General features: G+C 37.3%; 2 protein-coding genes across 2 annotated transcripts in view; both read left to right on the top strand.

Moving 5' to 3' along the window:
* Window positions 1-25,581, top strand: part of LOC138714245 (trichohyalin-like) — a 221,158-nt gene that overhangs the window by 66,406 nt on the left and 129,171 nt on the right. The gene's annotated exons all lie outside the window — the stretch shown is intronic.
* The window catches only part of LOC138714385 (protein enabled homolog), a 110,023-nt gene continuing 102,747 nt past the window's right edge, over window positions 18,306-25,581 (top strand). The window contains exons 1-4 of the mRNA XM_069846608.1: window positions 18,306-18,464; window positions 20,141-20,414; window positions 20,728-20,790; window positions 21,272-22,595. Coding sequence (XP_069702709.1) covers window positions 20,142-20,414; window positions 20,728-20,790; window positions 21,272-21,370 — 435 coding nt within the window. The 5' untranslated portion in view covers window positions 18,306-18,464; window position 20,141 and the 3' untranslated portion in view covers window positions 21,371-22,595. The remainder of the gene's footprint in view (window positions 18,465-20,140; window positions 20,415-20,727; window positions 20,791-21,271; window positions 22,596-25,581) is intronic.

The following is a 25,581-nucleotide window of genomic DNA, read 5'->3' as shown; positions in this document are numbered from 1 at the left end:
GAGTAACAGTACTGCTAATATCTGAAAGATGGAAAGGGCGATAGCTAAGTGACAGGAGGCCGACAGTGACAAGGATTGATTGGATTATGTGGGGGGATAGCTAAAGTGTGATTTATATGGTGCCGCTTGTATTTGCTTTGAAAAAGCTTCCTTATTCACCGGCCAATTTTCTGACAAAATTTTCTAATGAAGGTGGTTATTTATTTGACCAGAGTCTTATTTTGAATTCCCATTGACTAAAATACAGTCAATGACGTGTCAGTCAAAGCAATAAGCTGGTTCATTTTACTAGCAACTTCCAAAGAAATGGCATATCAGGACTTCAGGGAATGAATCTCTGAACAACTGGTGAATACATCTGTCTTCACTGCAGGCATGATGTGTACAAAATGTAGTTGGTTGTGAGTTATTCTGTTTCTCATCGTACTGCCACCTTACTGACTGGGCTACATCTGTCTGAACCTGATTCCTTTGTGGTTACAGGAGAAAGAAGAACTGAGGCAGAAATATGAAGGAGAGCACCAGTTGAGGCTCCAGCAGGGAAAGGTGATGAGCTGTTACCATGGTTACAGATACAGCAATTAGACTGTTGAGGGTACATTAAAGGTTGGAGCAATAGCACGAAAAACTTTAAAATAGGCAGACATGCAGACGCTAAGGTGTGTTCAAATGGGCACTTCATTGAATGATAAATATGGGTACCCCATTATACATCACAATGTAGTGACAGTAACTTTACAGGCAATATCCGAAAGATGAAAAGAGCGATAGCTAAATGATACGAGCCTGGGGATAGCGATAAGGTTGAGTGGGTTAGGTGAGGGGATAGCTAAAGTGTGATTTATATGGTGCTGCTTGTATTTGCTTTGAACAAGCTTCCTTCTTCACCGGCCAATTTACTGGCAAAATTTTCTAATGAAGCTGCTTATTTATTTCACTAGCGTATTATTTTGAAGTCCCATTGACTAAAATACACCCAATGACAAGTTGAACGTGTTCAGGATTAATACTCACTTAAAGCGATAAGCCGGTTGATTTTACAAGCAGCTTCCAAAGAAATGGGATGTCAGGACTTCAGGGACTGAATCTCTGAACAACTGGTGAATACATCTGCCTTCAGTGCAGGCACGAGTGGTGATATAGGCAGCTGTCTACAAACCACATTTGATAAGACGCACGTGTGGCATGATGTGTTGTCCTTGTCCTGTGTAATTGGGTCCTCCAATGCTAGTTCCTTAAAAAGCAAAGGTTATGTCCTTCGAGCTTAAGATGAAAAGAAATAATTGACTACTACTGCTAAAGAAAAATATCTGTGAGGACTGTTATTAAGATATTCCACTGTTATAAACAGTTAAGAAATGAAAGAGGAGATTGGACCGTGTAAATGATTATGAGCTAGCGAATTTTCCAGCCAGATATTGATTCTGGAAAAGCATCAAGGTAACGATAACAAGGAAAGAAGCTAGTAAATAATGTTAAAATCAGCAACATATAAATCAAGCTTAAGGAGCACGAGGCAGAAAACTATGACAAGATTACAGAGGGTTAGATGAGGGGATAGAACAATAGGACAGACAGGCAGATCAAACACATTACAGCCGTAACCAAATCACCCTGGGTTGACATGTAAAGAGCTGAGGATTGGATTATAAAATAAAACAAACAATGCCTTATTAACATACATTTATGTTGTACTTAGGAACAGAAACACAACCTAGAACATAGCTATACAAAAATGTGTCAACAGTTGTAAAGTAAAAAATAATAGTTCCGACAAAATGTCCATTTTTGAGAAATTGGCTTCACAAATCTGGATTCTGTATTCGATACACAAACAGCGATATCGTTTGCTAGTTCAAGGATATTTCTGGTTTTTGTTTTGATGGCAGAGATAGACGAGAAACCTACTTAGCATAAATACAAGATTGCAAATAATAAATACCAAGAATTTACTAGCTTCTTTTGCAATTCCGAGGTATTATTGCATTCCTTAGATCCAAAACTGGTAAGTGGTCTGGGGAGAAAAAGCACGTATAGTTTCACCATTCCATTTATAATTTTCTGCCCAAGGGCAAGTCTTTCACTGGAAGTCCATGATTCTGCAAACTTTTCTTTTTTTTGACTTCGTCTTAGTCTATGCATATGCCCAGTTATTTTAGGGCTTATCATAAAAATACAATTATAACATTTAAAAAGTATTAAATCCTGTTTTCCCGAATTTTTCTTAAACAAACTGGAATTTCGCTAATTTTACAATATCCATCTGGCAACCCTATGTGTAAAACATGTTTGATATTTAAAAAATGTTAACTTCATCATTTTCAACAGTTAAAAGATTAATCAATTCAAAATATTATAGGCTGTCATAGAAGATGGGAGAGTCTAAGAGTACAAAATATAATTCCTGAGTATCCAAAGAAGAGTTCAGTTGCATCCTTTTCATTACATACAGGGTAAGACTATTTGTCTAAACACTTGAACAAAATGGAATTTTTTCTTCTCCACGTTCTCCATATATAAATAAATAAATCAGAATCATATGTCCAGCCCTTTCCTCTAAACCACACTGTGTGTGAGAAATGTAGGACAGCAAGTCAGCTAATGGCTTTATTGCCAAGAACTCAGCATTAGTTAACAACATCAGCAATACATTTAAAAAACGCACTAATTCATGACACTGTTTAAAAAGTATAAAAACAGTTTAAAACAAAATAGAAATATGTTTTTTGATTTGTTAAGTAAAACTGTTTTTTTTTTCCAACCCAGCTTGTACAAAATGTGAAGATAGTATTAGAATATCGTGTTGTTTAGTAGTTGACAGTACATTCAGTAGTTGGTTGTGTGTTATCCTGTTTCTCATGGTACTGCCACCTTACTGACTGGGCTACGTCTGAACCTGATTCCTTTGTGGTTACAGGAGAAAGTAGAACTGAGGCAGAAATATGAAGGAGAGCACCAGTTGCGGCAGCAGCAGGAAAAGGTAAGTGATGAGCTGTTACCATGGTTACAGATACAGCACGAATAACTTTAAAATAGGCAGGCACACAGGCGCTAATGTGTGTTCAAATGGGCACTTAATTGAATGATAAATATGGGTACTCTAGCATATATCACAGCATAGTGACAGTAACAGTACTGCTAATATCTGAAAGATGAAAAAGGGCGTTACATAAGTGACAGGGTGCTGATGACAGTGAGAAGGTCTGATTAGATTAGGTTGGTGGATACAACAATAAGACAGACAGGCAGATCAAACACGTTATAAAGAGCACATTACAGCCCTAACCAAATCACCCTGGGATGACATGTACAGAACTTAGGGATGGATTATAAAATAAAACAAATAATCCCTTATTAAGATACATTTATGTTGTACTTAGGAACAGAAACACAACGTTGATCATAGCTATACAATTATGTCTCAACAGTTGTAAAGTAAAAAATAATAAATCCGACAAAATGTGTCTATTTTTCAGAAATTGGCTTCACAAATCTGGATTCTGTATTCGATACACACACAGTGATATCGTTTACAAGTTCAAAGAGATTTCTGCTTTTTGTTTGATGGCACAGATATAGACGAGAAACTTACTTAGCATAAGACAAGATTGCCAATAGTAAATACCAAGAAATTACTAGCTTCTTTTGCAAGCCCTATGTATTATTGCATTCTTTAGATCCAAAACAGATCAGTGCTCTGGAAAGGAAAGGCAGGTATAGTTCCACCGTTCCATTTATAATTTTCTGCCCAAGGGCATGTCTTTCACTGGAAGTCTATGATTCTGCAATTTTTTCTTTTTTCTGACTTCGTCTTAGTCTATGCATATGCCCACTTGTTTTAGGACTTACGAAAGTTCAAATTAAGTTCTGAATAGTTAGATGATTCACGGCGCGATTATTTTAGGGCTTATCATGAAAATACAAATTTAAAATTTATGGAGATCCATTGGCAGAATGAGAGGTTTTGTTTGAAAGCCTCTATCCAAACATTATACGTTGGGTCCTGTTGCGTCATTTCCTGATGCTGCATACCGGCCATCCGCTTGATTCCTTCGTGAAACCTGTTGCTTCAAGTCAGACTATCACCTAACCAGCTGATCTTTCTCTAATCCAGAATTGTTTATATTACAGAGTTACCAAGATCAGCTGGGGAAGCTGAGACAAGAACTGGAGGCTGAGAGGGAGATGAGGCGCCAGCTGGAAGAAGTAAGTGTGAGCTGTTACCATGGTTACAGTTACGAGGGAGTGTAATAGCTGCATTCAGTCATTTCTCATTTTAATAATGATGATGATAGTAATAATACTAATTATATGATAATATTAATACTAATTATTATTATTATTATTATTATCATAAAGTCATCATAATCACCCTCGCCATCATCATCACCATCATCATCATCTTCATCAACATCATTTTCATCTTAATTTCTTGTTAACCAAATTTGTTTTAATTACAGAGTAAGGAGGAAGCACTGCGTGTCCCGCGAGAAGAACTGCAATTGAAGGGGGAGGAAGTGAAGAAGCTGGCAGACGAACTGCAAGCGGAGCGCCAGAAGACAGCAGTAAGTGTGAGCTGTTGCCATGGTTACAGTTACTGAGCAACGATTGATACAAACTGTTACAACAGAGATTGCGACCAGCTGCAGTTGGAGAGTAAACTTAATTTCAGTTTTCAGAACAATTACTACTACTACTATTACTATTACTATTACTACTGATACTACTACTGCTATTACTGCTACTTCTACCACTACTACTACTACTACTAGTATTACTACTATTATTACTACTACTATTACTACTAGTATTACTGTTACTACTACTATTACTACTACCATTACTACTACTACTCCTACTCCTACTACTACTCCTACTACTACTACTACTACTACTATTACTACTACTATTAATACTACTAATACTAGTTCTACTATTACTACTACTAATACTACTACTACCACTGTTACTAGTATTACTACTACTACTACTACTACTACTACTACTACTACTACTACTACAGCTGTTGCTGGTACAGCTATTACTATTACTACTACTGTTGCCCCTGACATTACTATAATTATGCCTACTGTCACTACCACTAACATTACTGCAGTTATGGCTACTGTCGCTACTACTGACATTACTGTTGTTATGGCTACTGTCACTACTACTGATATTACTGAATTTATGGCTACTGTAACTACTACTCACATTACTGCGGTTATGGCTACTGTCCCTACTACTGACATTACTGTAGTTATGGCTACTGTCCCTACTACTGACATTACTGTAGTTATGGCTACTGTAAGTACTACTGACATTACTGTAGTTATGGCTACTGTAACCACTACTCACATTACTGCAGTTATGGCTACTGTCAATACTACTGACATTACTGTAGTTATGGCTACTGTCACTACTACTCACATTACTGTAGATATGGCTACTGTCACTACTACTGACATTACTGTAGTTATGGCTACTGAAACTACTACTGACATTACTGTAGTTATGGCTACTGTAACTACTACTCACATTACTGTAGTTATGGCTACTGTCACTACTACTGACATTACTGTAGTTATGGCTACTAAAACTACTACTGACATTACTGTAGTTATGGCTACTGTAACTACTACTCACATTACTGTAGTTATGGCTACTGTCACTACTACTCACATTACTGTAGTTATGGCTACTGTCACCACTACTGACATTACTGTAGTTATGGCTACTGAAACTACTACTCACATTACTGTAGTTATGGCTACTGTCACTACTACTGACATTACTGTAGTTATGGCTACTGAAACTACTACTGACATTACTGTAGTTATGGCTACTGTCACTACTACTCACATTACTGTAGTTATGGCTACTGTCACTACCACTAACATTACTGTAGTTATGGCTACTGTCACTACTTCTGACATTACTGTAGTTATGGCTACTGTCACTACTACTGACATTACTGTAGTTATGGCTACTGTCACTACTACTCACATTACTGTAGTTATGGCTACTGTAACTACTACTCACATTACTGTAGTTATGGCTACTGTAACTACTACTCACATTACTGTAGTTATGGCTACTGTAACTACTACTGACATTACTGTAGTTATGGCTACTGTCACTACTACTCACATTACTGTAGTTATGGCTACTGAAACTACTACTGACATTACTGTAGTTATGGCTACTGTCACTACTACTCACATTACTGTAGTTATGGCTACTGTCACTACCACTAACATTACTGTAGTTATGGCTACTGTAACTACTACTCACATTACTGTAGTTATGGCTACTGTCACTACCACTAACATTACTGTAGTTATGGCTACTGTAACTACTACTCACATTACTGTAGTTATGGCTACTGTCACTACTACTGACATTACTGTAGTTATGGCTACTGTCACTACTACTGACATTACTGTAGTTATGGCTACTGTCACTACTACTCACATTACTGTAGTTATGGCTACTGTAACTACTACTCACATTACTGTAGTTATGGCTACTGTCACTACTACTGACATTACTGTAGTTATGGCTACTGTCACTACTACTGACATTACTGTAGTTATGGCTACTGTCACTACTACTCACATTACTGTAGTTATGGCTACTGAAACTACTACTGACATTACTGTAGTTATGGCTACTGTCACTACTACTCACATTACTGTAGTTATGGCCACTGTCACTACTACTCACATTACTGTAGTTATGGCTACTGAAACTACTACTCACATTACTGTAGTTATGGCTAATGTCACTACTACTGACATTACTGTAGTTATGGCTACTGAAACTACTACTGACATTACTGTAGTTATGGCTACTGTAACTACTACTCACATTACTGTAGTTATGGCTACTGTCAATACTACTGACATTACTGTAGTTATGGCTACTGTAACTACTACTGACATTACTGTAGTTATGGCTACTGTAACTACTACTCACATTACTGTAGTTATGGCTACTGTAACTACTACTGACATTACTGTAGTTATGGCCACTGTAACTACTACTCACATTACTGTAGTTATGGCTACTGTAACTACTACTCACATTACTGTAGTTATGGCTACTGTAACTACTACTGACATTACTGAAGTTATGGCTACTGTAACTACTACTCACATTACTGTAGTTATGGCTACTGTCAATACTACTGACATTACTGTAGTTATGGCTACTGTCACTACTACTCACATTACTGTAGTTATGGCCACTGTCACTACTACTGACATTACTGTAGTTATGGCTACTGTCACTACTACTCACATTACTGTAGTTATGGCCACTGTCACTACTACTGACATTACTGTAGTTATGGCTACTGAAACTACTACTCACATTACTGTAGTTATGGCTACTGTCACTACTACTGACATTACTGTTGTTATGGCTACTGTCACTACTACTGACATTACTGTAGTCATGGCTACTGGCACTACTACTGACATTACTGTAGTCATGGCTACTGTCACTACTACTCACATTACTGTAGTCATGGCTACTGGCACTACTACTCACATTACTGTAGTTATGGCTACTGTCACTACTACTGACATCAGCTTCACTCAGCCTAGTGAACTGTCACCTAGCTGACTGAGCTTCCTCTGACCAGATTGTTTTGTCTGCTGCAGAAGCTCAGAGCTGCGGCTGAGGTCGGGCCCAACCTGCAGCAGAAGGACAGCCAAGGCAGGACTGAGCTACACCGGGCAGCGGAGCGGGGGGACACACACAGGGTGCAGCTGCTCCTGGATGCAGGCAGCCTGGTGAACGCCGAGGATCGTGATGGCCGCACGCCCTTGTGGCTGGCAGCAGAGCAAGGCCGCCAGGATGCGTGCAGGGCGCTGCTGGCTGCCGGGGCGCGGCTGGATGTGAAGGAGCGACGATCTGGCCGCACTGCTCTGCATGAGGCTGCATTCCATGGGCACCGTGCAGTGTGTGAGCTGCTGCTGGCAGCTGGGGCGCGGCCCAACGAGCCTGATGATGCAGACCAGTGGACTGCACTGCACTGTGCAGCATGGAGTGGCCACGCCCCAGTGGTGCAGCTGCTGTTGCAGCATGGCGCTGAGCGGGGGGCGAGGGATAAGTGGGGAGAGATGGCCCTGGACCTGGCGCGTCAGAACAGGCACACAGAAGTGGCGACCATGCTGCGGAGCTGAGCAGGCGCAGTGCTGCCAACACGACAGCAATACCATTATACCACAGTAACCAGCGGGAATGTGTTGTGTTGGCATCACTGCTCTGCGTGTAATGCTGTTACTTCATTGCTCTAGGCTGTCGTTACTCTCGTGTTGTGTGGCTTTGTTGTGGTTGGAGCTTAACATTTCGTCTCAGTAATAACCGCCACTGTTCCTGCTCGTTATGAAGCGCTTTATAGTAACCTGACACGCCACTGACGCCTTTTCAATATTATTATTATTATTATTATTATTATTATTATTATTATTATTATTGTTATCATTATTATTGTTGTTATCATCATCAATATTCGATTGTCTTTATAATTTTGTTGAATTGCTGTATACAATATTCAAATAAAAATATTGAAAATTGTTTATGTTGGTATCATTTGTTGTTATTGTATGATTGTGATACGCCACTTATTCTGCATCATCTCTCTGAGCTATTTAGAGAACAGTAAGTAGACCTATGTTGCCTCGATCTGTCCGATAACACTGATACGCCACTGACCGCCGCTAGTGTTCCTACTGCTCACATGCACTGCAATACTAATGCTATTTTTATGCCTATATTGTGTCGCAATATCAATGTGAAGAAAGCATTTCCGTTGGCATTACTGTTTCTGTCCGCCATTTTGTAAGCGAGGTAAGAGTGAAGTTAAGTAGGATTTACACCTCACGATACGCGAAGGAAAAAACCTTCCAATTAGTCTAATATAAGCCTAACCCTATGGATAGAATTATCCCTGTACACCCCTGCCTCGATCTGTCCGATAACCCTGATACGCCACTGACCGCCGCTAGTGTTCCTACTGCTCACATGCACTGCAATACTAATGCTATTTTTATGCCGATATTGGTTCGCAATATCTATGTGAAGAAAGCATTTCCGTTGGCATTACTGTTTCTGTCCGCCATTTTGTAAGCGAGGTAAGAGTGAAGTTAAGTAGGACTTACACCTCACGATACGCGAAGGAAAAAAACCTTCCAATTAGTCTAATATAAGCCTAACCCTATGGATAGACATCCCTGTACACCCCTGCCTACGGAATCAGTCATTTAGTATAACTTAATACAAAACACTTCATCGGACACCCCTGAGATATTTTTCGCCATTCAGTGATTCTACATAGCCTACACAATTAAGGCCAGACCTAATGAGTCCGATTTATTGTTTCCATTCACCTCCACTGCCGACGTCAGTATGAGGTACGGACATCAGTTTCTCCCACTACCATGCCTGCATTTAAAAAAGAATGTTATGTTTTATTTAACGACGCTCGCAAGTGCAGAGTTTATATCAGCGTCGCCGAATGTGCCGGAATTTTGTCCCGCAGGAGTTCTTTTACATGCCAGTAAATCCACTGGCATGAGCCTGCCGCATTTAAGCACACTTAAATGCTATCGACCTGGCTCAGGATCGAACCCGCAACCTTGGGCATAGAAGGCCAGCGCTATACGAACTCGCCAACCAGGTCGACGCCTGCATTTAATGTTCCTGATTATGTCGGGTGAAGAATACAATGCGTGCAGTTCTGTGTTGTGTAACTTTCTCCATTCTCCTGTAACTCCATCCCTCTTAGCCCCAAATATTTTCCTAAGACCCTTACTCTCTAACGCCCTTAATCTCTGTTCCTCTCTCAAAGTGAGTCCAAGTTTCACAACCATATAGAATAACCGGTAATATAACTGTTTTATAAATTTTTACTTTCACATTTTTTGACAGCAGACTGGATGATAAAAGCTTCTCAACCGAATAATAACAGGCATTTCCCATATTTAGTCTGTGTTTAATTTCCTACCCAGTGTCATTTATATTTGTTACTGTTGCTCCAATATATTCGAATTTTTCCACCTCTTCGAATGATAAATCTCCAATTTTTATGTTTCCACTTCGTACAATATTCTGGTCACGAGACATAATCATATACTTTGCCTTTTCGGGCTTTACTTCCAAACCTATCGCTTTACTTGCTTCAAGTAAAATTTCTGTGTTTCCCTAATCGTTTGTGGATTTCCTCCTAACATATTCACGTCATCTGCATAGACAAGAAACAGATGTAACCCGTTCAATTCTAAACCCTCTCTGTTATCCTGAACTTTCCTAATGGCATACTCTAGAGCGAAGTTAAAAAGTAAAGGTGAGTGTGCATCTCCCTGCTTTAGCCCGCAGTGAATTGGAAAAGCATCAGATAGAAACTGGCATATACGGACTCTGCTGTAAGTTTCACTCAGACACATTTTAATTAATCGAACTTGTTTCTTGGGGATACCAAATTCAATAAGAATATTATATAAAATATCTCCCTTTAACCGATTCATATGCCGTTTTAAAATCTATGAATAACTGATGTACTGTACCGTTATACTCACATTTCTTCTTAGTAGGCTTATATATTACACCTATATATAATATGCCTATCAAGTACAGTATCAAATATATTCAACGTGGAGTAGGAATGGCCTGCAGAATTAACCTGGAGCCCTGTATCCTGTAACTCTACGACGCGGGGCACAGCTTTAAGCCTACTTCCTTCCCCAGGAAGCCATGCTGCGGATAACATTGCCGTAAATTCCGTAGCCATCGACGGGGTTCGAACCCCATCCAGTTGCTAGTACGGTGACTATGCACCCCACGACGATGCCCTCCTTATATCACTTCCAATTAAAGTTATATTGTCTGCCATGCTCTTTTGTAAGTCTGGCGTTGGTCTGACACAACTGCAGAGGAGTCTACGTAGCTTTATTCTAGAATACCATGTCGACGCAGTTGGGAATTCTATCTCTCTTCACTGCATCAGCGTGCGGGATTAGTTGTTCATTTGTCTTGTTCCTGTCCGGACTAGGCAGTTTCTATAGCCTATGCCAGAACGGGAGTCAAATGTGGAAATTTTAATTTAGGTAGGCTGGATATAGTTTTGTATTCTATTACAACAGCTTGTTTATGTACGAGATGTGGAAGGGAATTGAATTGGGTCTATGTATTGAACATTTTTTTAGAAATAAGAAGACCTACATAATTGGGACGCATTCCCCATTCTGTAATTGTTATAATTTATGAAAATATGCAGATTTGTTTATTTTTGTCTGATGCTGTATTTCATACAATTATTAAACATAATCTAAGAAAAACGTTACTGTGTACATTCTCATTGGGTGAATTACTCCCGACACACAACTGCCCTCTATCTGTTGTGGTTGGAATCTGATCGCTATTGCCTCCGTTTAGTCAGGCGGCGACGCGGTTCATGTGCGGTTGGGTCCTGCGTTCGATGCGGTGAGTCATAATTCCCGACTTCTTTCTCTGTAGATCGTATAGGCTGCATGAAATATGTATTGCAAATCTCTGAGGACAATGTGTTACGACTGAAGTAGCAAATTGATTTAAAGTAGGGTAAAGTCCTGATTCATAACTTGAGAAATGTAAAAAACACGAGAACATAGTTCGCATTTGAGACTTGAGTTAGAATTACGATTGGATTTTTACGTCACTTTCCGTGTATATTAAGTGCTTTGATAGACTTGAATTTGGAACTGGAATTGTGTTAATGGACGCTTACAACTATTGGAAATGTAGGATGTAATGTAGTTTCAGACGAAATTCGACATGGACGCTAAGCATTTTGCTAATCAAGAAGAAAATCCGCTGAAATATCACGTCAGATGACTTCTCATTAATGCATTATAATATGTAACTTACCTGTAGAACCAAAACAACTGAACAATCCGGAATATCTATGTGTTTACTAAGGGTGTTTACATTAAAATGATTGAAAATGTTAAAATGTTCTTTGCAGGGCGTGAGGTTACATATCCATGTATTTGTCTTAATCTGGACCATAATGCATCTTGTTTGTGCAGGAGAATAGTCCAACAGGACGCACAGGAATGTTGCAATCGTCCCCAGACACAAATTGGGGTATACGTTCGTTTCTTTATTGATACCTGGTGACGCGTTTGTATGACGTAACAGATATTTTGCAAAGTAAGCCATTTTCCTGCATATAGCTCCTATCTAGCTGTAAAAGCAGGAAAGATAGAGACATGTTGTGTAGAGTAACTTTTTGAAAACAAAATGTAGGGTATATTTTGTCAAGATTTTTAATAATTAAGGCCTAAATTTTAATTTTTTAATTAATCCAGTAAATTGAAATTAAAAATATCAGATAAAATCAAATTGCGTACTCTGTTGTAATTACTTTTAAAATGATCTAGCAGTGGCGGCATCTGGATTTCTTTTTGGGGGGTTTTATAATGTTAGGAGACACAGACAATAAGCCTCCCTGTATCCGCGGGTGATAGGTTCTAAGGACTATAATGGATAGCAGCGTATCCTATAAATAGGGACATCATTTTATTTTCACTTCAATTTTTATTGTACCTGAATTTTTTAATGTACTTCTCTCCCACTCCTACTAATGAAGTTTCAACTGTCCTCCACACAGAACCAAGGCCGCATATAGTAAATAGTACTGAGTTAGTGAATATAGTACGTTTCAGAAATATGTTCGCGTTTTCCAGTGACGAAAGAGTACAATATTGAATCATATTTTCGTACAGATACTGTCGTTCGTTGCCTACGTCGCATCCCCATTCCCCCCCACCAGCTTCTGCTCCCCCCTCTGTAAATGCTAGTGGCCGGGCTGTCTTAGCTCTTTTTTGAAAACATTAATTTCTGTTAGGAATCGGACGTCTACGTAATATTATAGAACTTTTTAAAATAACTTAAATAAAAGGGCCTCGTTAAGTAATTAATTGCCACAGGATTTCCCCCCTTTCTACGATCCTGCGACATAACCACTTGGACAGACAGTAGATAGCATGTCTGAGTAATTTTTTTGTGCGGGTCGGGCAGAAGTGAAGATTGAATTTGCAGTACGTAAGGTACTCTTTTATAGAGTAGGTACAGAATTATTTGAACGTGAGTTACTAGTACGATAGACGAAACTGGTAATTGGAATTAGATGCAATAGTCTATAGTGCGATAATATGCACAAAAGAATTGAAGCCTGTATCAAAATGAATGGCCACCATTTTCAAGAATGTGTTTAAATATCCATATTATGATTATATTTCAATTTAAGTTCGTTGTCTATATTGTACGCTAATGTGCTGTAGACAGTATAATATACACTGCATAATGAATACGTTCGCATGGATAACTCAGTGAGTAAAAACACTTATTGATAATACTGTACTGTATTTTGATTAAAGAAAACCTAATGAAAATTATCAAACCTAAATTTGCGATATTTCATGGTTTACGTATGTAAATGGATGAACTACTTATCTTCCCTCCTATACCTATAATCTTTTCGCTGTAAGAAAAATCCTAATGTAAACAATAGCACGTGACTGAAGTGAGGCTTCATTGGCCGCTGTTTGGCGCCATAAATTCTCAGTACGTGTTCCCGCCTTCTGTTGTACATTCTGTTTCATGTTAAACATTTCCCGTTACTCGTCAAGTAGGCCTAACCTCACTACTATGCATTCGTTTGCTTGGGAAACATTTACTTTATAATTAATCTAATTAAATTATTTTTAAGTCTTATGTCTTCACAATGGACCGTTGAGGATGCAAAAGCCATACTTCAGTACCACGTGTTTACGTGAACAACTACGAGCTCAAGTGACGCCAACTTGTTACAAGTTACAAGAACAGAGTACCTCGGTAGTACCGTTGGTATTCAAAGTACATAAGGAAATATAAATGTAGCTTTTCTTTTATATAGCGTTTTACATGTGACTAAAGTTGAATGTTTCATCGTATTTAACAACTAGAATTCAATGTTTTATTTTCAAATAATACAAGATTGTGGTTTCCAAATACGAACTATATTTTCCTGCGTCATGTGAGTGTTTCGACTGGGAGCCAATTATGTGTATGACAGCAACGTGCTTATATTAGGATTTTTCTTACAGCGAAAACAGTATAGTAAAGTGATTTGTTTGTATTTTATGCTAGTATCATCGAGCTCCAGTAATGGAAGGGGGTAGCAAACGGTGTTTTTCGGTTCTCAACCGTTAATCCAAAGGTATAGCCAGGTTAATATTAAAAATATTAGTAAAAATAAAATGATGTCCCTGTACAAGAAGTCTGTCATTTACATACAGTCGTAGAAAGAAGTTTTGTCGCATAGATACTTTATAAGTCCCAGAAAGAGGCAGTGCGCATGATTGGACAAACAACGAAAGCAAATTAATGTTATTACCTCAACTAGTCGTTCTCTTGTGAACCAGGTCGCTCGTCCTCAGATCATGCGCACTACTTCCTTTCTGGGACTTGCAAGGTATCTACGCGACAAAACTTAATTGTGACTTTTTGTGGGTGTTGATTGTGTTTCGGCGTTAATAAGTAATAATGTTGTTTAATTTTAGTGTTCAGGTATGATGTCATATCACTTATAATATAATTCCCACAACTTATACACTCATCTCACATATAGGCACGTTCTTTATGGGTTAGATGGGCTGGCTAAGTGATATTAAGTATGTGACAAAGTTAGCGGGTTAGTTGAGGGAATTATTTAAGATTATTATTTATACATTACATCATATCTGAACATTAAAATTGAAATATATTGTAACTAATTAACACGGATAATATTAAAATGGATTTGAGGGAGGTGGGATATGATGATAGAGACTGGATTGTTCTTGCTCAGGATCGGAAACGATGGCGGGCTTATGTGAGGGCGGCAATGAACGTGCGGGTTCTTTAAAAGCCATTTGTAAATAAGTAACATGAAAAAACAATCAACACCTACAAAATGTCGCAATTAAACACGTAATCCACCTACATATGTTAAAACTAATAAATCGATGGTGTAGTCGTTGTAGAAAATTACCTTAATTTATATTACTAATATTTTACAATAGTAAAATATATTCTACGTTACTCTATTTTTATGCTCTCTCTGTCTCGAATGAACTGGATTGTCACATTTTATCTTAACCTTCAAGGGAAGTTGAAGCAATAAAGTTTTCACCATGGTACTCAGAACGATGTGCATTTTGTAACTTACGAATCATTTGTTTCTGGAATTTTCCATGTTATATTTTAGTACGTCGTAAACTGCCGACAACTGAAGCCGCGGCAACCGAATCCGTGGATACGAATGTACAGAGTGCTACAAAATTACACCGACAAACTTTGGGTTCGGATAGATAACCTTCTTTCAAACAGTTTTTGTTAAGGCACCCATGAGATGCGACACTTTCTTTCAGAGCAATAAGGGTTTATGTCATTACGAGGTTCGATCGTACAGGAAGGGATTGAAGTAATTATTTATTAAGTGCTGGAACATAGGTCCATTGACTTCCAGACAAGCATTGCATCCACGTGCCGTACTTTGTCGTGCCCTTTCAAGGATGCCAGGCACTTCCCTGATTTCAGTTACTGCTCAGACATTGAGTGTTGCAAGATCTTCAGCGTCAACAAGGGTTTCATAATCCACAGGTAGTAATCAAATAGGATTAAGACATGATACCGAGCTCAGGCAATAAACAAACGCGGTCGAGGAATGATACTCCGCTGATGGAGTAAACAAACTGGGTTATATATCAGTCTAATTTAGAAACATCCTGTATGTGAAACTTCGATATCTCCCCACACTACACACGGGAGAGAAAACGAATTTTACATCATTGGAACATTTGCACATTCCTCCACCTCTCGTCACTTAGCTATTCCCTCATTTCGAAGGCTTAATGTGAAAGCAAAGTAACTACAATCGATGTTTTATTCACAACAAAATTCTTAACAGGCAATATGCTTATTTCAGATGAACTATACCATCATGTTTTGTAGTTACGTATTGTATTATAGACAAGACTGTTCGGAACAGAGTTATGATTTTTTTTTTATGGCCAAGTGGAAGAACGCTTGATGTGAAAACCTGAAAATATCAATTTTTAATTACAGTAATTTCACACTAAGCCCTCAGATCAAACTCATAACGAAACTCAGATCAGACGTCAGTCCGGTGATCGTAGACGTACTATGGAACGCCTGTCAGTTAGACTATACGCACGTCTTGCAATCATATGTTCTGCTTCGTCAGTAAACGGTCATTGACCTTGTAGAAACCTGGCATGCAAACATTTGACGTAATGAAGGATTCACTGACACTGAAAGAGTGGATATTTATTTAATGTAGAGAAACGCAAGAGAACCAGCAACCGTGGCAAGGGAGCTCTATTAGGTACGATTTACAAATCGTGGGATTCCAAATAGACTGATGTTTTTTGCTGTACACCAAAGACTCGATCTCTTCTTCCTCGGATCGAGGATCGTGGACGGCAACGATACGTTATTTCGTTTCGTAAGGTAACACCACTTTTCTAAAACAAATTCTTCACTAGTTAAGAAAATATTAACTTCTGTTGACAATATTTGAGAGATTATTTGATTTCCTGTGTTTCTTTTATTTCAGTAACAATTTTTGAAAGATGATTTTCTTTTCTTTCGTGTCAGTTTAATGGGGAATTTCATTGGAAATACAGCTTTTTTTAAAATAATTACAACCATAGTTTTTAAATTAAAGGCACAAGATGTTCGTAATACATCAGATAAAATTTCCAATCTTATTGCACGGTCATTAAAAAAAAAATATAAATACGAGAAAGTTGAGTGCCCAAACAGAATTTTCTACGGAGAATATAATAGGAACTACAGACTACAGGACAATAAATAAGGGTGTGGGGGTAAAGGGCTTCCTACGAGATAATTTCAGTTCTTGTATCTTCAGATATGTCTAAACATTGCCAGAGCAACCGAAATAAAACAGCTGAAACAAGACCGTGACGTTTCCCTTCATGCGTTTATTAACGAAGTGATGTTTTTTACATAGTCCATAAAGTTATTTGTAAACAATTGAGGGATTTCTTAATAGCCCTGGCAACTGTTGCCACATGAAGATTTCTGTGAGCGTATTTTGTAACATTGGCTTTTTTCCCTTCAGATTCTTGGTGTGGTTTACACTGACTCCATGTTTTCCTATATGGCGTAATGTATTTAACTTACTGTAGTTTATAAGCAGATTTCTTGTTGTCCACACGGTATATCACCTTCAAGATTTGCCGATTACATCAGGGCATTATCACTTACTCTCTGGGGATCGTTATGCCTAGTTACGCCAAACATGCCCTGTGGCAAATCGTATTTCAAATGTTTATTGCGAAGATTTATTTTCAATGCCAATTGTTATGTTGCAGTAATCATGTTTTCTATCTTTTCTTTTCGACAAAACGTGATCTGATATTCCACGTGTCTCCACATATAATTGTAGAGGAATAAATAAATTCTGTACCACTCAACATACAGCCCGGATTTGAGACTATCATATTACCATTGTCTTATGTTTTGTAAAAAGGGTGCTATCAACAATTTTGTGGCTTCACGTTAGTACATGATTATAAATCATTTCTGAATGAACTCATTTCCATGATATATGAAAAAAAAATAGTGAAAATACTTAGGTAAAGTAACACATTTTATGAAAAGATGGATCTTAAACAATATTTTAGATCTCCTGATTTTGGTCATAGCTTTCTTTTTATAAAACACCATCGCTGATTGGACATATGTGACAATGCAATGTCGAAACCAGCTAAATCTAATGGATGGGCGCGATATTCTTCTCTATGGAATACTACAAGAAACTTTTACTACAGGATTATTTTCAATTCTTGGAAGAGAAGGAGAATGTGTAATAGAAATGAGATTTTGTGCAGTAATTAAGAAAGACAGAACCTTTATCACACGGAGAGTGGATTGTTGTGCAACCTCTGGACACGATAACAAGCTGTTGACTTGTGAAACCTGTCACGTGTTTATCAATACTGATATCTTATTAATATTTATTTTAAGATGAAAGTCATTGCGTTATCATATCGTTACATTGTAACTTTATTTAATTATAACAATAACAATCCTTTCTCCTATTGGCTGTCTTCAAGCACCACTTGTATGATCCACTCTTCCTTGCTTGTCTAATCTGTCTGACAGCTTTATCTGGCTGTTTGTTAACCGGTAGATAAGGCACTATATAACTTCTGAGAAGCAGGGCTGCATCACTACTCATTCTCGTTTTCAACCAAGCGGTTTTTGGTTCGAACTTCCTCACTTTTCTCTCCGTATACAAAGTCTGTGGACGATTGTGTTCGGAATTGACCAGAACTCCGTCACTGTTGGTAGCACCGTTCTTCGTTTCGCTCAGTGTTAACATAACTTCATTTTCAATTCACAAGGTAAGTTCTGGCTGTGAACAACAGCTTCTTCTTCATAATCACGTAATATAGCAACAGAGAAATTGATCTTATAGATTTGTAGAAACTAAAAATAAACTAAAGAAAATAGTTGCTTTAGAATGAATAGCTTGTTTTCTAATATGTGGATTGGAAGGAAATGAAAATTGACACATTGAGCAAGAAAGAAAACACAATCCAACAAAGATTGCATTCTAAGTTTTCGCATCATGCAGCAAAATTATTAATAAAGAAAAATTATAAACGGGAAGTATAAAATAATTTAAAAAAATTGTGAAAATAATTTCTGATCCGAAATGAAAGAAAAGATAAAAATTAAGTTCTAATTCTCCCATAATAACAGCAGTGGCTATCTTCAGACTAATAACTGCACATGACTGTCTGGCAGCGCATCTCTGTAGAATTGGAATTTATACATCACCAAAACGTGTTCTGTGCAGACTAAAAGATTCAGCTATGAACTTGCAACACATACTGGACTGCAAAGCTATCGACATTTCAGATAAAATTGTTAATGACATCACAGACGTTTACTGACATATTAGAAAACAAATGACGGGGAAAATCCAATATTATGAGCATTAGATTAATTAGTGAATTGTTTATAATATGTAAGAACCACTAATATAGAAAAGGGTAACGCCTTTGTTTCATTTAAGCAAAACCATTGACTAGTTTGTCCATTATTTCTTAAGCGTTTATAGTATTTGTACTTAATTGTTTTTGTTTTAAACTTCGTGGGGGGGCGGCGGCTAAATTTTCACCCCATCCCTCTTAATGACGTCATTGGTCATAAATAAACGTTTACCGCCAATTTAGGAAATCGGACGTCACAGCATGTCTCTTTAACCAGATTTTTTGTGAAATACTCAAGACTGAAGCCGAATTTTACTATTAAGTGATAAAGTGGCATTTAATTAACGTGAATTATCAATTAGGCCTATATCAGTGGAGTGACCAACAATGTTCTTTTTTATTTGAATCACTTAGACCTATGAATGAAAACTTGTTTCAAATTGGTTGCCGATAAGTGTTGAGGTTCAAAATTAAAGAAGTAATTTTAAAAAATTACAAAAGAATTTATGCAATGAGGTCTTACGCTACTTTTAGGAGAGGAGTTAGACTCCCAAAAATCGGAATTACAGATAAAACAATCTTTCAGCGACAAAAGTAGAACTCACAATAGAGCTTTTAATCAAATTCATTTATGGAAAGGGGAGTTGGATTTGCGGTGCCCAATAAAGACGTGTTGTTTTGTTTATCCTGAATTTTGTTTGTTGGTGAAAACACGTAAATTTGTTGCAAATTTTTACTTGTCAAATATTGTACTGAATTACAAACAAAAGAAAATCAGGCATAAATGTTAAGGTAACCTAGATGCTATTAATCTAAATAAGGGCAGGTATATAATGTATCCCCAGAAATATGATATTCTGAAGCTAGCCCTTCGTATTAGTCAGTACAGTGAAGATGTAACTTCGAGAAGGAAGTTTTACGTACTTGGTGACAAATTTGACCAAAGCTAAGTACTTGATGCACAAAAATGACCTTGAAACCCGTAATCTCACACATCAATTACAGTTCATGTAAGATCGATGAAGTAGCTGTTAACGGAAGGTCACTAGTGACTTCTGTTGTTCTTACTTTCTGGATTTCAGGATGGCAAAACCCAACCCAATACCCGACCTCAAACAGCGGGTGAAGACCCTGGAGGGACAGGTACGTCTGCTGCTTCCTCTCATAGAGGAGGTGAGAGTCCTCAAGGAGAGGTTGGACTCGCGGTCCATGCATGGCCTGGAGGCAAGAAAGGAAGAGGAAAAAGTAGGGAGCAGCAACAACATTGAGGAGCTGAAGGAGGAATTGAAGCTGAGAGAGAGGGAATTGAGAGATACGCAAGCTGAACTGGAAAAGTTGAAAGAAGTATCTGAAAGGGTGAGAGATCCGCTGTTGTCTTATTTACAGTTACCACTAAACACCTTAGATTAGATAACAGTTAAGGCTTTATTCCACAGAACTATTTGCTCGTACCAAACATTCAGAAAATAGGTGACATGGGAAACTGAAGTAGAGTTAAGACCAATATGTAGACTCAACCATGTACAAAATGTGAAGATAGTATTAGAATGTCGTGTTGTTTAGTAGTTGACGTTACATTCAGTAGTTGGTTGTGTGTTATTCTGTTTCTCATCGCACTGCCACCTTACTGACTGGGCTACGTCTGAACCTGATTCCTTTGTGGTTACAGGAGAAAGTAGAACTGAGGCAGAAATATGAAGGAGAGCACCAGTTGCGGCTCCAGCAGGAAGAAGTAAGTGATGAGCTGTTACCATGGTTACTGATACAGTAATTGGACAGTTGAGGGTACATTAAAGGTTGAGAAGTAAGCAAAAAAAAAAAAAAATTAAAATAGGCAGACACGAAATGCTAAGGTGTATTCAGATGGGCACTTAATTGAATGATAAATATGGGTACTCCATTACATATCACAATGTAGTGACAGTAACCGTATCGGCAATATCAGAAAGACGAAAAGGGCGATTCATATCGGGAAATGCAAGTGCAAGTTCATATTTCCTCGTACCACGCATTCACAAAATGAGTGACGAAGGAAACTGCAAAAGAGTTAAGTCCAAATTTGTAGCCATGTACAAAATGCGAAGATAGAATTAGAAATGTCGTGTTGTTTAGTACAATATATTCAGTATTTGGTTATGTGTTATTCTGTTTCTCATCGTACTGCCACCTTACTGACTGGGCTACGTCTGAACCTGATTCCTTTGTGGTCACAGGAGAAAGCAGAACTGAATGGGAAATTTGAAGAAGAGCACCAGTTGCGGCTCCAGCAGGAAATGGTAAGTGATGAGCTGTTACCATGGTTACAGATATAGTAATTCCACAGTTGGGGGTACATTGAAGGTTGGAGCAGTAAGCACGAAAAAGTTTAAAATAGCCCCACACACAGGCACTAGGGCGTTTTCAAAATGAGAAATTAATTGAATGATAAGTATGGGTACGCCACTATATATTAATTACTACGTAAAGACAATGGCAGTACTGGAAATATCTGAAACACGAAAAGAGAGATAATTAAGTGAGAGGGGGCAGAGGAGAGTGATAAATTTAGAGTGGATTTTATTTAGTAGATTATTTTATGACGCTGTATCGACATCTCAGGTTATATAGACTCTGAATGAACTGATGATATTTCCGGTGAAATGAGTCTGGGGTCAGCACCGATAGTTACCCAACATTTGCTCATATTGTGTTGAGGGAGGAGCCTGGTAAAACCTCAACCAGGTAACTTACCTCGACTGGGATTGGAACTCGGGCCACCTGGTTTCGCGGCCAGACGTGTGGACTTTAGAGTGGATATGGGGATGAAGTTAGTTAAATGAAAGGAGACCGAGGACTGTGGCAAGGATAGAGGAAAGAAGAGAACATTGCTATCCCATTTACCTAGGCTACATTAAAGTTGTAACGAAAGTAATAAGCATCAAAATAGAAATTGAATATTTTTGTAAACCAGTGAGAAATATCAGAATTCTGATATTGGTTTTACGTCTTAGGACATAACAGTGTCGACCTGGTTGGCGAGGTGGTATAGCGCTGGCCTTCCATGCCCAAGTGTACTTAAATGCGACAGGCTCATGTCAGTAGATTTACTGGCATGTAAAAGAACTCATGCGGAACAAAATTCCGTGTGTGAGAAATGTAGGCCAGCAAGTCGGTTAATGGCTTTATTGCCGAGAACTCAGCATTAGTTAAGGACAACATCAGCAATACATTTAAATAACGTACTATTTTATGACACTGTTTAAAAAAGTATAAAAACAGTTTAAAACAAAAAACAAAAATATGTTTTTTGATTTTATTAAGTAAAACTATTTTTTTCCAACCCTGCGTGTACAAAATGTGAAGATAGTATTAGAATGTCATGTTGTTTAGTAGTTGACAGTGCATTCAGTAGTTGGTTGTGAGTTATTCTGTTTCCCATCGTACTGTCACCTTACTGACTGGGCTACTTCTGAACCTGATCCTTTGTGGTTACAGGAGAAAGTAAAACTGAGGCAGAAATATGAAGGAGAGCAACAGTTGCGGCTCCAGCAGGAAAATGTAAGTGATGAGCTGTTACCATGGTTACAGATACAGTAATTGGACAGTTGAATGTACATTAAAGGTTGAAGCAGTGAGCACGAAAAACTTTAAAATATTCAGATATGCAGATGCAAAGGTGTGTTCAAATGGGCATTTAATTGAATGATAAATATGGGTACTCCATTATATATCACAATGTAGTGAGAGTAATAGTACTGGCAATATCTGAAAGACGAAAATGACGACAGCGAAGTGACAGGAGGCCGAGGACAGTGAGAAGGTTTGAGTGGGTTAGGTGAGGGGATAGCTGAAGTGTGATTTATATGGCGCTGCTTGAATTTGCTTTGAACAAGCTTCCTTATTCGCCGGCCAATTTACTGGGTATATTTTCTAATGAAGCTGCTTATTTTTTGACTAGCGTCTTATTTTGAATTCCCGTTGACTAAAATACACTCAATGACAAGTTGAACGTGTTCGGCATTAATTCTCAGTCAATGCGATAAGCCGGTTGATTTTACTAGCAGCTTCCAAAGAAATGGGATGTCAGGACTTCAGGGAATGAATCTCTGAACAACTGGTGAATACATCTGCCTTCAGTGCAGGCACGAGCGGTGATGTATGGAGCTGTCTACAAACCAAATTTGTTAAGACGCACGTGTGGCATGATGTGTTGTCCTTGTCCTGTGTAATTGGGTCCTCCAATGCTAGTTCCTTAAAAAGAAAAATTATATCCTCCTAGGTCAAGAGAAAAAGAAATAATTGGCTACTACTGCTAAAGAAAAAATATGAGAGAACTGTTATTAAGATATTCCACTGTTATAAACAGTTAAGATGTAAAAGAGAAGATAGGACCAGCGAATTTTCCAGCCAGATATTCATTCTGGAAAAGCATCAAGTAACGATAACAATAAAAGAAACTAGGAAGTAGCATTAAAATCAGCAACATATAAATCACGCTTAAGGGACGGAAGGCAGAAGACTGTGACAAGATTACAGAGAATTAGATGAGGTGATACAACAATAAGACAGACAGGCAGATCAAACACGTTACAAAGAACACATTACAGCCATAACCAAGTCACCCTGGGTTGTCATGTAAAGAGCTGAGGGATGGATTATAAAGTATAACAAACAATGCCTTATTAATAGAAATCAGAAGTTTAGGAAAATGCGTATTTTATTGGAATGTTCATATTTAAGAACGAATTATGAGAAATGAAGCATTCTGATTAAGTTTTATTTGTATTTTTTTGCCTCTTTTGTCGTTTACGCCTTCTTTACTTTAATACGAAGGCCTACGTTTTTGGCCTTTCCTTGTTTTTATATGTACCTTTTTTTTTGCCTTTTTCTTCGTTTGACTACTCATTCAACTACATTTATTGCTGCGTTCGAAACTAAGGCTGGTATTCATAGTCGACACTTTATATCACCACTTTGCAAAGTGACACTTTTGACGAAAGTGGCTCTTTTATATTAGTGGTATTCATAGACGATTGAAGAAGTGCACTTCACAAAGTGTCACTTTACGCCAGCAAAGTGTAGAGTTAAAATTTGGTTGGTAATAGAAGTCCCACAATGCCTTTCAAAACAAGTGAACAAACAATAACAAATTAATGACGTATAACCTACAAATTACAATGCTTGTGATTTGAATTGGGAGCCTATTGATTGCGCGAGGAAGAAAATATATATTTAAAGTTGTTTTATTTCAGTTTCTAGTTTTTGTTGCCGATAGTTTAGATTATTTCAGTCAGTTCAGATATATAACATTTTATTAAATAGTTAGTGATACTGCTGGTGAAATTAGGTTAGGTTTTGTACAGTACATAACTGATCCATTAATTTATATAGTTAGATTAGGTTCTGTACATATCTTTTTCATTGATTTATGTCGCTAAGTTAGATTATGTATGTATCCGTTCCACTGATTTATACAGTTCGGTTAGATTTTGTAGCCTACATATCTTCTATTAGTTTATATAGTTAGGTTAAGTTGGACTGAGTAGGTTAAGTTTATATATATATATATATATATATATATATATATATATATATATATATATATATATATATATATATATATAAAATCATTAAATTTATATCGTTAGGTTAGGTTTTATACGTATCTGCTTCATTGATATATCGTGTTATTTCCGTTATTTTCATTTTTGTCTTTTTCGTGAATAGTGAATAGAAGTAAAAAAAGAATGAGATAAACACATTACTACTGCTATTATTATTATTATTATTATTATTATTATTATTATTATTATTATTACTACTACTACTATTTTCTCTCTCTCGTTTCCATTATTGCCTGCTCTTCAGGAATATTTTGAATGCCAAATGTTTCTATAATGCAAAACAAAATAGGCCTAATAGTATGAGATCTCTTTTCATGGTGAGGTTATGACTGCACATGAACTAGAGACAGTAGATGTATTGCTTACCGGCGTGAAAATATATATTACCGGTATCAAAACAGTAATGATTATATCAACATCAAGATAAATCTTATCTCAAAATACAGGTAGTCAACAAAAATCAAAATCATTTTAAACCCAATATAATTATGGAATCTGCTTAGAAGGCAGGCACGTGAGGTCTCTCAATGCTAATTTAAAATAATTATGCCTACATTAGATTGAAGTTAGTTTAATATTATTTAAGTTAAAAAATTCGTTTCAGTAATAAAAAGTAGGTTATATAGGCATATCTACCTACATATCACTTCATCGAATTGAGGTTATAAATATACGAATGTTACTACAGAAATACCTGAACTATAATATTATATATATATATATATATATATATATATATATATATATAAATGTATGGTACATATCTGTAGCATAGAATTTTAATGCAGTCAATAACTGTATTATTGGAGGCACTGGCAAACGTCTATTATTCGTTTTTGTCAACCAGTCATCGAAAATATAAGCAATCTCAATAAGTTTCTTTATCAAATCGGAACCGTTTTTTTTTAATTCTATATCAT

This window comes from Periplaneta americana, chromosome 2, assembly GCF_040183065.1.
Source record: "Periplaneta americana isolate PAMFEO1 chromosome 2, P.americana_PAMFEO1_priV1, whole genome shotgun sequence".
NCBI lineage: Eukaryota > Metazoa > Arthropoda > Insecta > Blattodea > Blattidae > Periplaneta > Periplaneta americana.
The sequence above is the reverse complement of the archived record's forward strand: the minus strand, read 5'-3'. Positions and strand labels throughout refer to the sequence as shown.